This window comes from Panthera uncia (genome assembly GCF_023721935.1).
Source record: "Panthera uncia isolate 11264 chromosome C1 unlocalized genomic scaffold, Puncia_PCG_1.0 HiC_scaffold_4, whole genome shotgun sequence".
Lineage (NCBI taxonomy): Eukaryota > Metazoa > Chordata > Mammalia > Carnivora > Felidae > Panthera > Panthera uncia.
In genome coordinates this window covers 43,795,515-43,811,551 of record NW_026057585.1, presented here as the reverse complement: position 1 = coordinate 43,811,551, position 16,037 = coordinate 43,795,515, and the positions used below count along the sequence as shown (strand labels likewise).

The following is a 16,037-nucleotide window of genomic DNA, read 5'->3' as shown; positions in this document are numbered from 1 at the left end:
CTATATTTAAAATAAGAGAAATTGTAAAAAGCTTCATTTACTTGATCTTTTGTGACCTTCTGTAAAGGTTCCTAAGATTGAACTCTCAGGCATGTGAAGTCTAAGATATGACACGCTTTATGTAAATGGCTCTGGTATTCATTTCCAAGCTGAATCTACAGAGCTTCTACTGAGAGAAAGTTTCCTCTCATCTGGGTTTGAGTCAGTTCATTTACTTAAAGGTTAGCCTTAATGAGGTCAAGGTCACAGGAGGAGCCTGATGGAAAATGTTTAAAATCAATGAGAACCTAGATTTGAATTCCGGTTCTGCCCTTTACTAGCTGTAGGAACTTAACTGAGTTCATGAGGCTTAGTTTCTTCACCTTTAAAATGGAAGAGTAGCACCTATATTTCTGTGTTTTGTGTGAAACAGGACACTCCAATTACCATTTATGCACTTAGTGCAGGGTCTGACACATAATATATCCTCAATAAATATTAAATATTAACTGTGCTTTTGATTTGTTATTAGAAAAACAATTCATTGTATATATTATGTATTCTATGGATCATTAGTTAGCAATACCCAAATATCAGCAAAAGCATAATTCCGGGAATGTATAGAAGCCTATACACCTGTTTATATTTTTGAACCCAGCAGAAATTTCAAATGGCCCACCAAGAATTCCTTTTTTGTATGTCAATCACTTCTAATGTTATTCTAGTGATTGAATAAATTTTGAGAATAAACATGTAAAACAACACAGTTTTAGCTCATACATGCTCAATAAATTGTGTATTGATGCATGAATAAATGGATGATTGAGTGAATGAACTATTTAAAACTATGGAGCACTCAGACACAGAGGTCAAGCAAGAGCCTAAAGATTCATTTCTGTGCTGACAATTGCTCCATGACTTTGAGAAATTTTCTACTTCCTCTCATTTTCAATTTCTTTCTCTTTCAAACATAGGGGTTTAGTACGTAATGTCTGTCCATGGTGCCTCTCCAGTTCTGAAAGGCTATGATTCAAACAGGAAAGGAAACTTGACTAAGGTTGCAATTTGTTTATTGGAACAGAAGAGTTGTTAGAACATAAGTCATTTGAGCTTTTAGATCTTATCTTCCTGTTTTCTCTCCTAAGTCTAACAGACTTTTGAAAATGTTCCCAAATGTATATTATTTTACCACATGACAAATAGATAGTGCATTAGGAAAATCTACAATAAAAATGAACACATCTGAAGGAAATGATTCTAAACAATTTTCCAGAGAAGTGAGACATAGAGATAGGTCTTTGAGAGGAGAAGAAATCTGAAGGGCTAGCAGATTTGTTGGCAATCTGTAATTTTCCATGAAGACAGTTGCCCAACAGTTCCTGGTAGTGTTTTTTACTTGCTCATTCATTCATTCACTCATTCACTCATTCACTCATTCATTCAATAAACTTTGGAATGATTACTATTTGCATGGAAACATGCCAGGGTAGGATTATAAAGATGAATGTGACGTATTTTGTCCTTAAAGGATTTATTCTTTAGTAGAGATGAAAAGACATGTATATAATTTTTTTATATTCTATGTGGCATGAAAGAAAGTTACATGAGATTTAAGAGGAAGGAAGACAAATTCAGAAAGTCAGTTGGCAATGAAGGGAGGAAAATCAAAGAAAACTGGGAGTAGAAGGTAATTAGCTTGGGTTTAAATATCTGTAGATTGGGCAGCAGATAATTCCTGGCTGAGGAAATGATGTGATCCAAGACTCAAAGGAGCAGGAAATGGAATGCAATCTTACTACATTATTGAGTTTAAGAAAGAGAATAATGGGGAATACATTTAAAGGATAATGCCAGATTGAGGAGACCTTTGGAAGCCACAGTAAGGGATTTGGTCTTCATTTTCTGTACAAAAGCAGCCATTGGAGATTTCAGAGAAGGGAGATGGAAGAAAACTCATCCTGAAGAAGAGTTGTACCTGGTGGTTGTAACATGAATTTTGATAGGCAGATGCCCCAAATAAAGGTCTTACCTGAGCTCTCTTTCTTGTCCAGGTTGCTGATGTCCTGCTGCAACATGGAGCAAATGTCAATGTTCAAGATGCAGTTTTTTTCACTCCATTGCACATTGCAGCATACTATGGACATGAACAGGTATGTCTGATGGTAGGATTTCCAAAGGCTGGGGAACCATTCCAGGCTTTTGTGGAACTGCCCTAGCCTCAAAGAAGGAATATTTAAGCTATCCTTTGGATTATTTTTGCCATATTATCATCAGTTCCACCTTGAGGATCTGATAGATGCATAGAAACATTGCACCTGCCAAGTGATTCATTTTCATTAACTGTTTCAGTACCCAAGGGAGGCACTACAGTAAGTGTACACTCCCAGGAATCACCCAGCCTGTACTTGAAAAATTCCTAGCTTTGTGACCATGTGTAGATTATATCATCTCCCTGATCTTCAGTTTCTTCATCTGTAAAATGGAGAAAATATTAATAGTGCCTACCCATAGGGTTGTGGATATGATGAGATATTAATTTCAAGTGTTTGGCAAATTCTCAATAACTGTCACTATGATGATACTAGTGCAATAACAATAAAACAAATCATAAAGACCTTCCTTTATGAAAAAATGTGTCTTTCAAAAACTGGGCTTCTTTTTTTTCTACTGTCCTGGAATGTGGTAGACTGAAAATATCCCCCAAAATATGTTCATGCTTTAATTTTCAGAACCTGTGAATGTTACCCTAAAAAGGATTTAGCAGATGTGATCAAGTTAAAGATCTCGAGTTGGGGAAATTAGGCTGGCATTATCTGGGTGGACCTGATATAATCACAAGGGTTCTTATAATAAGGAGCAGGAAACCTAAGTGTCAGTGAATGTAAGAGGTTAGAGTGATGCTAGAAGGGGTAACAAGCTAAGGAATGCAGGCAGCCTGTAGAAGCTGAAAATGCAAGGAAATGAAAGCCTCCAGAAGGAATACAACCTGCCAACACCTTGGTTTTAGACTTCTGAACACCAGAACTTTTAAGAGAATAATCTGTGCTGTTTTAATCCAATAAATTTGTGGTGATTTGCAGCAGTGGGAAATTAATACATGGAATAACCTAGAAAAATTTAAAAAACAGTCACTAGGGGCGCCTGGGTGGCTCAGTCAGTTAAGCATCCAACTTCAGCTCAGGTCATGATCTCGCGGTCTGTGAGTTCCAGCCCTGCATCGGGCATAGTGCTGACAGCTCAGACAGAGCCTGGTGACTGCTTTGGATTCTGTGTCTCCCTCTCTTTCTGCCCCTCCCCCACTCATACTGTCTCTCTCTCTCTCTCTCTCTCTCTCTCTCTCTCTCTCTCAAAAATAATAAACATTAAAAAAAATACTTATATATACAATGGAATACTACTTGGCAATGAGGAAGAATGAAATCCTGCCATTTGCAACAACGTGGATGGAACTGGAGGGTATTATGCTAAGTGAAATAAGTCAGTCAGAGAAAGACATATCATATGTTTTCACTCATATGTGGAACTTGAGAAACTTAACAAAAGATCATGGGGGAAGGGAAGGGGGAAAATAGTTACAAACAGAGGGAAGGAAGCAAACCATAAGAGACTCTTAAATACAGAGAACAAAGCGAGGATTGATGGGGGCCAGGGGTGAGGCAAAAATGGGTGATGGGCATTGAGGAGGGCACTTGTTAGGATGAGCACTGAGTGTTGTATGTAAGTGATGAATCACAGGAATCTACCCCTAAAACCAAGAGCATGCTGTATACACTGTATGTTAGCCAACTTGACAATAAATTATATTAAAAAATTAAAATTGAAAATAAAAATAAAAAATAAAAAACAATCACTGAATGTGCTTTAAATATAATTTGCTTTAGATATATAATTATATAACAGGTAATTATTTTAAAATTTGATATTCTGTAATAAAATAATAATATATATAGAATGCTTTAAAGTTTATAGTGTGCCTTCATTCAATGAATAGTTTCATTTGACCTTCACGGAAACCTAATGAACTTAATGAGTTACCATGTGAGTGAGCTCATACTATGGGACAGGAAGTTTATGTGGATTATTTTGTGTGTGTATGATTTTTCCACAATCCTAAAGTTAACTATTATTTTCCCCCTCTTGCCAATGATATGCAAGGGCTCACTCAGGTCAAGTAGCATGCCAGAGTCACACAGTTAATTAGAAGAGCTGGAATACATATTGAGGTCTGTCTGATCCCAAAGCCTATAGTTATTCTGTTGTACCTAAGAGCCTCTTCTTATTTGTTTTCTATCAGTGAGACAAATCAGAAAGTCGAGGAAATTTGCTTGAGGGGTAGGGCTAGTTATTCAAGGCCTAGTGCTCTAACTCCCAAGTGCATTGATTTTTTTTTAAATTGTTAACTTTATTGAGATATAAAGAAATTGTGGTTTATATACACAATGGAATACTACTTGGCAATGAGAAAGAATGAAATACGGCCTTTTGTAGCAACGTGGATGGAACTGGAGAGTGTTATGCTAAGTGAAATAAGTCATACAGAGAAAGACAGATATCATATGTTTTCACTCTTATGTGGATCCTGAGAAACTTAACAGAAGACCATGGGAAAGGGGAAGGAAAAAAAAAAACTTAGAGAGCCAAACCATAAGAAACTCTTAAAAACTGAGAATAAACTGAGGGTTGATGGGGGGTGGGAGAGTGGGGGTGGGTGGGTGATGGGCATTGAGGAGGGCACCTGTTGGGATGAGCACTGGGTGTTGTATGGAAACCAATTTGGCAATAAATTTTATATTAAAAAAAGAAATATATAAATCATCAATTTAAATTGTGTAATTCAATGGCTTTAGTATATTCAAAGTTGCGCAACCATCATCACAATTAATTGAATGAAGCCATTACCCCCAGAAACAACACTTACTTCCACCTTCTTCCCAACTTCTTTCTTCCAGCCTGAGGAAAATACTAATATTCTTTCTGTTTCTATAGATTTACCTTCTGGAGACTCCCTATAAATGCAGTCATACAACACATGGTCTTTTGTGACTGACTTCTTTCACTTAGCACGTTTTTAAGATTCATCAACTTTAGGGGCACCTGTGTTGCTAGTCAGTTAAGCAGCCCACTTCAGCTCAGGTCATGATATCACGGTTTTTAAGTTTGAGCCTGGTGTTGGGCTCTGTGCTGACGGCTTGGAGCCTGGAGCCTGCTTCTGATTCTGTGTTTCCCTCTCTGCACTTCCCCCACTCACGCTATGTCTCTCAGAAAATGGATAAACATAAAAAAAAAAAAAAAGATTCATCAACTTTATAGCGTTATACCAGTACCTCCTTGCTTTTTAGTGTGGCATACTATTTTGTTGTATGGATATGCCAGGTTTTATTTATCCATTCATCAGTTGATGGATATTTGTATTTTTTCCATTTTTTGGCTATTTTGAATATGGTGCTTTGAACATTCTAATTTTTTTTTATTCACATATGATTAACATACAGTGTTATGTTAGTTTTGGGTGTATGATACGATGATTCAACAATTCTATACATTTCTGAGTTCTCAACAAGATAAGCATGTTCTTAATCTCCTTTATCTATTTCACCCATTTCCCCCCCGCCCCATGCCCACATCATGTACAAGTTTTGATATGGACATCTGTTTGCATTTCTCTTGGGTATATCTAAGAGTGGAATTGATGCTCATGTGTTAACACTATGTTTAACATCTTACGGAATGGTCAAACTGTTTTCTAAAGAGGTAAATGCCTAATGAGTTAAAAATCAAATTGTCTCCAGAAAAGAAAGCCTATGTGACATACCTCCCAGGACAAAATAAGCCCATTGATTTTAACCTTAACATATTGAAAGACAAAATTTGTATGTGCTACTTTCAAACATCGCCAATTAGCTATCCTTAGGAAACTAAACTGACCCAAATAAAACAGAAATAACAAATGTAATTGGATAACCAAAACTTAACTCTTCTTTTCACATCCCATTTTCACTCTTCCTCACTTTATATCTCTACATCTCTAGTCTTACTCAATTATGGAGTAAAATTAGACCTTTTTACCTTTGTAGAGGTCATGCCATTGCACTGCCTCAGGATCCCAAGTTAAAAATCAAACTTACTTGTGTCTCTGTGCTCTTCTAGTCATTGTGCCTTTATTTCTTTGCTAGCTGGCATATGCTTGGACACTCTCAGACCTGTGAAGCGTGACCTATAGCTAGGAAAGATTTCTCATTTCATTTGATGTGCTGCTCAAAAGTGCACTGGAGTGTACTGGAGAGCTGGGCACTGAAAATGCTTTTGAAAGTACAGGGTCTAAAAGCCCAGATGATGAAAAAAATCCGTACTTTTCTGACTTTAGGCAGAAACAGGATATACACAATGCATATTATTTGTAGAGTCATCCTCTTTGGTGATTAACCTCCTCACCCACAGAAATATAAAGAGCTTCTATGCATGTTGGATGGAGAGCTAAATTTGTTTACTTTCCCTGAATATATAGTCACAGTCTTATAAAATTATGCTAAAATGTGGATGGCCTTTTTATGATAAGGGACTCACTTTCTGTGTGCAAAGACAGCACATAAGTAATTTATGGATGCTATTGTCATTTGCTAAAATATGCTGACAGGAGAATGGTACTTTCGATATATAAATGTGCCTAATGTTCCATGTTCCTTGCCATTTGTTTATTTACTTATTTTTAAGTGGAAGAGTAGATGTTTTGGACCAAGAGCAATATTTCCTAGGTATATAATAATAGTGCTTAATAGGCAATCGATTCCAAAGATAGTTTAAAGCTGTCCATTATAAAGTCACATAATCAGAATTTATGGAGTCTTTGTAAATGGAAGTATCTGCTTAGGAATGCACAGTTCTTGAGACTAACTTTTACTGCTCCAATTTTTCCTGAATCAAGTATTGGTCTGCCCATTAGCCAACAAATGGATAAAATACACATGTTACACATTTGTGCTACCACTTCTGCTAATATTTAATGAGTACCAGACACTTTCGTAAGTGCTTTACATGTAATAACTTATTTAATCCTCATAACAACTCTATGAAGTAGAACTATTGTGATTCCCATTTCAGCAATGAATAAACTGAAGTTTTGAAAGGTCATATAATTTATTAAAAGTGACATAGCTAATAAAAAGAAGCCTGACTTTAGAACCCTTATTCTTTACCTACTACACTCAATAGGATGTTTTTCTACATCCGATACTGCTAATTTTTTTTTTTTTTGCCTAGAATTTCTATCAAATATGTACCATATTCTTGACAGTTTTCTGTTCAAAACATGTCTGTTTGCTGCCACATAGAAAGTCAAAATAGTTTTAGAGTTTGAATTCACTTTTATGGTAACACTTAAGTTGTCAGGTCAGTTGAGGGCTTCTCCCATAACTGTTATTTTGATGGCACAAACTTACCTCTAATTTACCTCTTGAGATCATTATAATGACTTCTGCAATTCCCAGAAGAGACAATGTCAGATTTGGAGAAATTATTTGGAAATAATAAGTAGTAAGAAGATATATAAGTAATAAGTAATATTATTATTTAATATATTACTTATAACTTATTATAAATAAGTAGTATAATAAGTAGTATAATAATTACTTAAGATTAATAATAAGTAATAAGTAGATATTATAAATAATTTAAAGAAATCCTTTGAGGGGCGCCTGGGTGGCTCAGTCGGTTAAGCGGCCGACTTCGGCTCAGGTCATGATCTCACGGTCCGTGAGTTCGAGCCCCACGTCGGGTTCTGTGCTGACAGCTCAGAGCCTGGAGCCTGTTTCAGATTCTGTGTCTCCCTCTCTCTGACCCTCCCCTGTTCATGCTCTGTCTCTCCCTGTCTCAAAAATAAATAAAATGTTAAAAAAAAAAAAAAAAAGAAATCCTATGAATTACCTGTAACAATCCCTGGAAGACTCCTAAGTTGAATAACATTCCATATCTCTCTCTTCCTTTGGGTGTGGATCTCAGCTAATTGAGGAAGATGCTGATAGTTCAGCTATGTCCCATTTATTCATAAATTCAGAAAAGAACCCAGAACTCCGGTAACAAGATGGCCATCAGTGACCTATGCATGGATTTGCTGTGAAAATGAAGAATCAAGTAAATACTGCTGGCTTTAGCCAGAAGACAGCTTTGGAAAAGGTGGTTCAGGGCAGATTATGAGTGACTTTAGAGAGGATTATTTATGTACACTGAAGATCCAACCTTGAAATTGCTCCAATTTTTGACTTCTTGTGAGGTGATACAATAATAAATTCCTTATTGTCTAGGCCAATTTAGTTAAGATTTGCTGTTATTTTCAGGTAAAAATAATCTCAGAGAAGTATTTAATGATATGTCTTCTTCCATGTTTTTGAAAGCTTTGCTTCATTGTTTGACTTTTGATACTAATTTCAAATGAATGGATCCTTTAGGTAACCCGCCTTCTTTTGAAATTTGGCGCTGATGTAAATGTAAGTGGTGAAGTTGGAGATAGGCCCCTCCACCTTGCATCTGCAAAAGGATTCTTTAATATTGCAAAACTCTTGATGGAAGAAGGCAGCAAAGCAGATGGTAAGATTATATGTTTAGAACACTTTTGCTATCTTCTACTTTATGTATAGTTTTTACTTGCATTTTCCTTATTTAGTAGTGAATAACCCTGAAGCTGATTAATTGCATATGCTAATTTGTTTCACAAGTCATAATTTATTATTTTAATATAATAATGAATCTATATGTTAATCCTTTTTATACATTTTAGTTCAATTCTTAATATATTAGATACTTCAAGAAAACTAAGGTTTTTTTCTAGACAAATCATTATTTTGTTATTTTTCACTAATATGTTTCTTAATTGAGGTAAAACTTGCATATAGCAATTAAGTGAATATTGACTTAAGGGAATATTTGTCATCGATAAATTCATGCAAAACCACCCAGATCGAGATATAGAACATTTTAGTATAGAAAATTAAACTCTGGGGGGGGGGGGGGCCTGGGTGGCTCAGTCAGTTAAGCCTCCAACTTCGGCTCAGGTCATGATTTCACTGTCCATGAGCTTGAGCTCTGCGTTGGGCTCTGTGCTGTCAGCCTGCATCAGATTCTGTGTCTCCCTCTCTCTCTGGCCCCTTCCCCCCACAACTCACACTGTCTCTCTCTCTCTCAAAAATAAATAAAGATTAAAAAAAAGAAAAGAAAAGACAATTGAACTCTGGAAAGTTCCCTTGTGCTCTCTTCTTAGTAAATAGCTTTAACAACAAAAGGTAATCAATATTGTGGCTTCTATTGCCATAGGTTAGTTTTTTCTGTTCTTGAAGTTCATGTAATTTGGGACTGCCTTCTTTTGACTGACAACATGATTTTAATTTTTATCCATGTTGTTGCATGAATCATAGTTTGTTCTTTTCTATTGCTAAAGATTATAGGAATATTCTACAATTTGTTTATCCACCATCCTTCTAATGGATGTTTGAATGTTTCTAGTGTTTGGCTTTTATGAATGTAGATGCCAGAAACATTCTCATTCAATTTTGTGTGTATGTGTGTGAACATATATATTTATGTCTTTTGGGTATGTATATGGGAGTGTGTGCATGTATGTAGCATTTCTGTATGCACATGTTTAACTTTTTAGGAAATTTCAAAGAGTTTTCCAAAGTGTTTGTACTATTTTTTACTCCCACAGCAATATATGAGAGTTCCAGTTGCTCCCCATTTCCTCCCCAATATTTGATATTACTATTATTTATGGTGGAAACAACATTACAGCATGATCAGGATGGGAGGAAAAAAAGTTTCAGCATACACAGAAAGATTTTAGGATGTGGTTAACAGAATAGAATTTTCCACAACTTTTAATTTTCTTAATAATAAAATGAATTTTAGAAAATTGATTAAAAGTAGAGTGTTGAAGAAAGTTCTTCCTTTCTCTTACTTTTTCTCTTCCTTACAAACTTTATTTTTTGACACAAATTCACTTAGAGTTACATCTTGTCATTAAATTCTCTCAGGCACATCCAACATTCTTCCATTGACCCCCAAGAGACCTAATTAAAAGCCCAGCTGTAAGAGCTGCTGGCCTTTGCAGCAGAAACGATGCACATTTACAAAAGGACGAGGTTGTCAGAGCTCTAGAACTGCCAGTTCCTTGGTCCAAAATTGAGATCAATATTCAGTTCATAAAGCTAATCAATATTTTCACCTACATGTAAGGAAAACACAAAGGCTTCCAGAGACAAGTGTAGCAAGAGGCAAGGGTAGTTTCCAGTTTCCATGTTGGAAAGAGGGCTATTTTATTTTATAAAGTTTGAGAAATATAGTTGGTGTCATTTTCTATGAGCCAGTATGTAATAACGGAGGTATTTCTTCTATAGCATTATCATAAATAACCTGTGTTGTCAGGATACAAGGAATGCCGTTCCTTAGACCTTGTTTAAGCAGTCTCTTTGATTCTGTTGGTTTAGAATAGGCAGAGGTACACCTGTATGAACCACTGAACACATAATTGTGTTTTTGAAACTGCCTCGCTCTTCCAAAGGGTCAGGAACAGCTCACTTTTTTCCTTTTATTATCAATGCCAACCTCAGCTTTTTATTCCTCTGTGCAACTCCAAAGCTCGGTGGTGTCAAAATGAGTATCATTGATCAGCATGTCTCCAGGATCAAAGTTCCTTTCATACAAAAGACATTGAAATGAATATTGCACCCGTATTCCCCCTACATACCAGCATCATATGATAGAATTTTCAACACTTTCTTTCTGATTCACACAAGCACTACATGCTTTCTACTCAATCATTTAAAATATCAAGAGACAGCATGACTCAGATTTTTATGTATTTTTATTTCTTTCTAATACACACTTGATATTTAAGTCCCTTTTGTACTTCAACCAATTGCAAAGAATAAGCCAGAAGATGTGTTGTGCTACTGCACACTGCACAGGATTTATTATCAGCTAGTTCATTTATTCCAAAGTGTAGCTAAGCCTCCAGATGATTTATTTTAAATCTGGCCCTTGCCTGTGGTAAATGGACATAAGAGGAAGAGTAAATTAATGACCCCAATAGGGGCACAATTTGAAATCTGGTATGTACAGTATGTTTCTATGGTAACAGAATGTCACAAATGAAAATAAATTCAGATTACAAAATTAGCCAACATGTAATTCTGAAAGCAACCTCTTCAGTTTAGCATGTTTGGGAGGCTGACCTATTCAGTCATATATATGTTTCAAGTCTCTAGTTTTCTTTGTACTCCTTAGGAAAATGAAAAAAAAAAAAAAAAGGAGAAATGTAATGCTTATTGAATGAGATTGAAAAGGTCAAAATGTTTCTGGACTCCATAAGAAGAAAGTAGTGATCGAGTCCTCACAACTTATCATTTGAATAAAGTTAAATATGGGGGGTGCCTGGGTGGCTCAGTCAGTTAAGCCTCTGACTTCTGCTCAGGTCATGAGCTCGTTGTTCATGAGTTAGAGCCCCGTGTCAGGCTATGTGCTGACAGCTCAGAGCCTGGAGCCTGCTGCAGATTCTGTGTCTCCCTCTCTCTCTGCCCATCCCCTGCTTGCTCTCTCTCTCTCTCTCTCTCTCTCTCTCAAAAATAAATAAACATTAAAAAAAAAATTTAATGATGGGCGCCTGGTGGCTCAGTCAGTTTAGCCTCCAACTTCGGCTCAGGTCATGATCTCCTGGTTTGTGAGTTCGAGCCCCGCTCCAGGCTCTGGGCTGACAGCTCAGAGCCTGGAGCCTGCTTCGGATTCTGTGTCTCCCTCTCTCTCTGCCCCTCCCCTGGTCATGCTCTGTCACTTTCTGTCTCAACAATAAATAAAACATTAAAAATTTTTTTTTAATTTAAGGAAAATTTTAAATTCAGTTTATTAATTTTTTGTCATCTATTAAATGCTACAGTTCCTTTCACATGGAACTGGATATTATATAAAATCACAAAAATTTCTAGGGCATGGCCGGTAAGAGGAAGTATTTTATTTCTAAAAGTATATCTTGTCAGAGCTATTACACAGATTTGTTATTTAAAATGTGTTTAAGATACATTTGGGAGTTGTTTTACAGAGCTAATGGGAAGTACTTACATTGCTGGGTTACTATGGAAATTTTTATTTTATCTTTAAGATCAATAAGGAGAGAGAAGCAAGAAGTAGCACTCATCCACCCACCCATTTACCTAATCTTTCTTTCAAAAGACTTTACTGAACACATGCTCTCTTCAGAAGTAGAGCACTAGGCGATAAATATTTTCCTAATAATTATTTACATCTACTTCTTTGGTTGAAATTCTTCTTTATTTAAATCTCCCAATAAAATGCTAAATTAGAGCAAATAGAATATCATTCATACATTCACTTACCCTTGGACAAGATATAATGATATATAGGATTTTTTTGGTCACTGAAAATTGGCTCAAGACAAAACTAAGTAGATCACAATGACTGACGCAGAAATATAGATGTGTATATATAAACTCTGTGTCTGATCTGGATATCTCCTGGCTTGTTCCTTCCTTTGGTTGGTATTTATCTCTTCTTTGATGAGAAGACCATCTAGGCCACTGCTGGTAATTCACCAAGTAGATAATGTACTTTGAAGTTTACTGATTCAACTAGAGAAGAATAATGTTGGGTGGGGCTAGGAATGGCCACAGGCAAACTATGAATTAGTGGAAAATTGTGCTGCACTCTGCTTTACAATGTCCCCTCTGGACCTCAGGAACTCTTATGTGACCTCCACTTGCCCTGGACTCCCTACTGTTGTAAAGCATTGACTCATGGTATTGACTTTCCCTGGCTTCCAACAGAATGTGAACAAAGGAGAAGTAGCATAAAAAGAAAGATAATCAAAATAACCGGGAACATTCTTCTGAAGCAAGGGTGTCCTTCTGAGCCACTCATTAATAAAAAAGATTCAAAGATTTATTTTTCAATAACGGCCATGGGAGGAGAAGTTCAGCGACTTTGTTAAAGATTTCCCTTTGGCTTAAGATCCTGCAGGACAATAAAATAAGAATCATTGTCTACAAATAAAGCAGCTACAAGGACTGTGTTCATTAAATGTTAAATGTTAGTTATAACAACAAGTAGTAATAAACTATTTGCACATTTTTTAAATTAACAATTACCTTCCCTTTCTTTTCTTTCCTATCCTTTCATTTTTTTTTCTTTAATTCTTTTGATTCTATGGATACTTTTTATTATAGATACTAAGAATGATAACATATGGGTTTTTTAAGGATTGTTATTTTCTATTTTGAATAAAATACCTTCTACAGATGAACAAAGTAATAAAATTCAATAAATGGCTATAGAGCAGATGATTCAGTTATTTTAGTTTTAAAAATTGTGCTACAGCAGATCCAGAATTTCACAGGTTGGTTCAGTTATTATTACTTCAGGCCTGTAATTATTGAATGTTCAACTAGATTGCAGGTTATTTGAGGGTATAGATGCTATACATTTATAGCATATTGACCTTAACACTTAGCAAACATCTAGGAGGCAAATTAGTGAAAAATAAGAATATACATTTTTATTAAGTGACTAATATGTTACAGGAATCATGTTAGATATTTTCTCATCATGATCTCTTTTAATCTTTTTCACATCCCTGTAACAATAGTGTTATCATATCCATTGTTTTTGATAATAAAAAATCAGTATCTTCAACACTTAGCACCCTGCTTGGCACACAGTGATCATTTTATACTTGTTGAGGAATGAGTATGTATCAATCAGGTGTTCTTATTTGCAAGCATTGGAAACTAACTCTTGCTAATTTAGGCGTAAAATGAATATATTAAAGGATACAAATTAGTGCAAAGTGTCTCCCCTGAGCAGGATGGAAACCCAGGTTTGGGATTCTTACAGTGAGGAACAGTATCCAAAATCACACCCCAAAAGTAGTGATTTAAAGACACATTGCCACCCCTGCTAGGCACACATGCCAACACTCTGTGCTCCTGGCACCAACCTTGCAAGGCACCGAATCTGTGACTGGAATCATTGCCTCTGGAAATCGGATGGAGCTACTCTACCATTACTACATTGCCAAGATAGATGAGGTCTGCTTTTCTGTGTGGTCAGCTGTGATGTCAGAGTCTTATATAATGTGTCAACTGGAGGAGCCTATGGAAAGTGTCAAAAGCAGGACACTGTTGAAAGTAAAAGGATCACCATTAAAAATCATGCCAGGATAAGAAGTCTAATCCAGGACATATGGTCACTATCTGCTGATCCTGTGCCCTAGCTGCAAAGGAGGCTTGGAAAGCATATGATAGAACATGGGCTTGGCTTCTAGTCAGTTCTCTCAGTGTAGGAAATTCCCTAAATGTCCAAAGTGGTTATGAGGTTGGCTGGGCCAAAGAGGAGGACAGATGCCCATTACTGAGTGAACACCTAAATATCAAATAACTGTGGTAATATAATTAACACGGGCTGCCTCACTCTAAAGCTTATTTTCTTTTCTTTATGCCATGCTTTGTATTCTGTCATATGATAATTCTCAGTTACTGGCACATCAGAATTTCCTGAACAACGTTGTAAACATACACAGTGCTAGACCCCAACCTAACCTACTGAACCAAAATCTCTGGGAATGGTGCTTTAGCCAGGATCTGTAAGTTTTAACATCTTACAGAGGAGAAAAAAATCACTTTGGAAGGAGATACTTGTGGAAATAAGACCACAAAGATCTTTTGGATACTTATTAGTTTCCTGAACTATTCCATTTGTGCAAGGTAGATTTAATTAGATGCATTCCATAGAATTTATGGAAGCTAGAAGAAAGCCTGTTTAATGTGGCAATGGGCAATGGAATAGAGTTATAACTTTTTAAATTGGTTGCACTTAATTTCCTTTATTATTATCATTAATTGGTAATTTCCAGGAGTCTCTCAGGCACTTAGAAAAGTCCCTGACACTACACCTAAGAAGGCCGAGAAACAGAGGATTCCAGATAACCTACTTTTCCTTTCTTGTTGATGACAGTGAATGCTCAGGACAATGAAGACCATGTCCCACTGCATTTCTGTTCTCGTTTTGGACACCACGACATAGTGAAGTACCTGCTCCAGAGCGATATTGAAGTTCAGCCGCACGTTGTTAATATCTATGGTGATACCCCTTTGCACCTGTGAGTAATATGTATAGTTCCATACACCCTCCAGCTCTACTACCTGTACTTTCTTACTACTATAAAAACATTTTCTTTAATTTTAGGGCATGCTACAATGGCAAATTTGAAGTCGCCAAGGAAATCATCCAAATATCGGGGATAGAAAGTCTGACTAAAGAAAACATCTTCAGTGAAACACCTTTTCACAGGTAAAATAATGTTTAAGTGCAATAGCCACTAAGGGTGGCTGATACACTTTGGCACCTGAAGTTGTGCACATAAAGCAAGAATGGAGAGTGGCAGATGTTGCAATCAGAGAGCAAGAGCAGAGGGTGGGCAGAGGACAAGGAGCCCAAGCTAGATGCACAGAAGAAAAGGTAGAGGCAGATGCTGCAGTCAGTACAACAGATGGGGCCAGAGCCAGATGCTGCATTCCTGGCAGCAGCCACAAAGACAGGGACTGATGTTGCCAAGGCAACAGGCATATCAACATCTGTAAGCATATTGCTTCTATTCCACTTCATTCAGCGGAAAGCTGCCAAAAGGGGCAATGCCCATAATCCTCCTCCGACAAGAATCTCATTACCAGAATTCATCAGCATCAAATGTGACACTTTTTTCCTTACCACTTAAACCTTATGTGCAAATGTATCTACCTATCTAAGACATCCATCTGTCAGCCTGTAAAAGCCTAGTCGCGGTGGCCACTGAGATACCTAAGAAGGCATTAACTCCTTTCTAGGAATGCATGAGAGTCCTCTACAATGTGCTCTAGAAAAGGAGGGAAAAGATTGCTAAAAATAAGATCCATAGCTCCCTAAAATATCCAAAAGTGAGGCAGATGTTTTATAAAAATTGATATGCTTGTTTTTAACAATGAGCTACTTTTGCTATAAAAATAATACAATACTTTGAATTTAATACA

General features: G+C 36.5%; 1 protein-coding gene across 1 annotated transcript in view; it reads left to right on the top strand.

Moving 5' to 3' along the window:
* Positions 1-16,037, top strand: part of TNNI3K (TNNI3 interacting kinase) — a 290,841-nt gene that overhangs the window by 88,042 nt on the left and 186,762 nt on the right. Inside the window, exons 7-10 of the mRNA XM_049617009.1 lie at positions 2,031-2,129; positions 8,421-8,559; positions 14,986-15,130; positions 15,217-15,321. Of these exons, the coding sequence (XP_049472966.1) occupies positions 2,031-2,129; positions 8,421-8,559; positions 14,986-15,130; positions 15,217-15,321 (488 nt within the window). The remainder of the gene's footprint in view (positions 1-2,030; positions 2,130-8,420; positions 8,560-14,985; positions 15,131-15,216; positions 15,322-16,037) is intronic.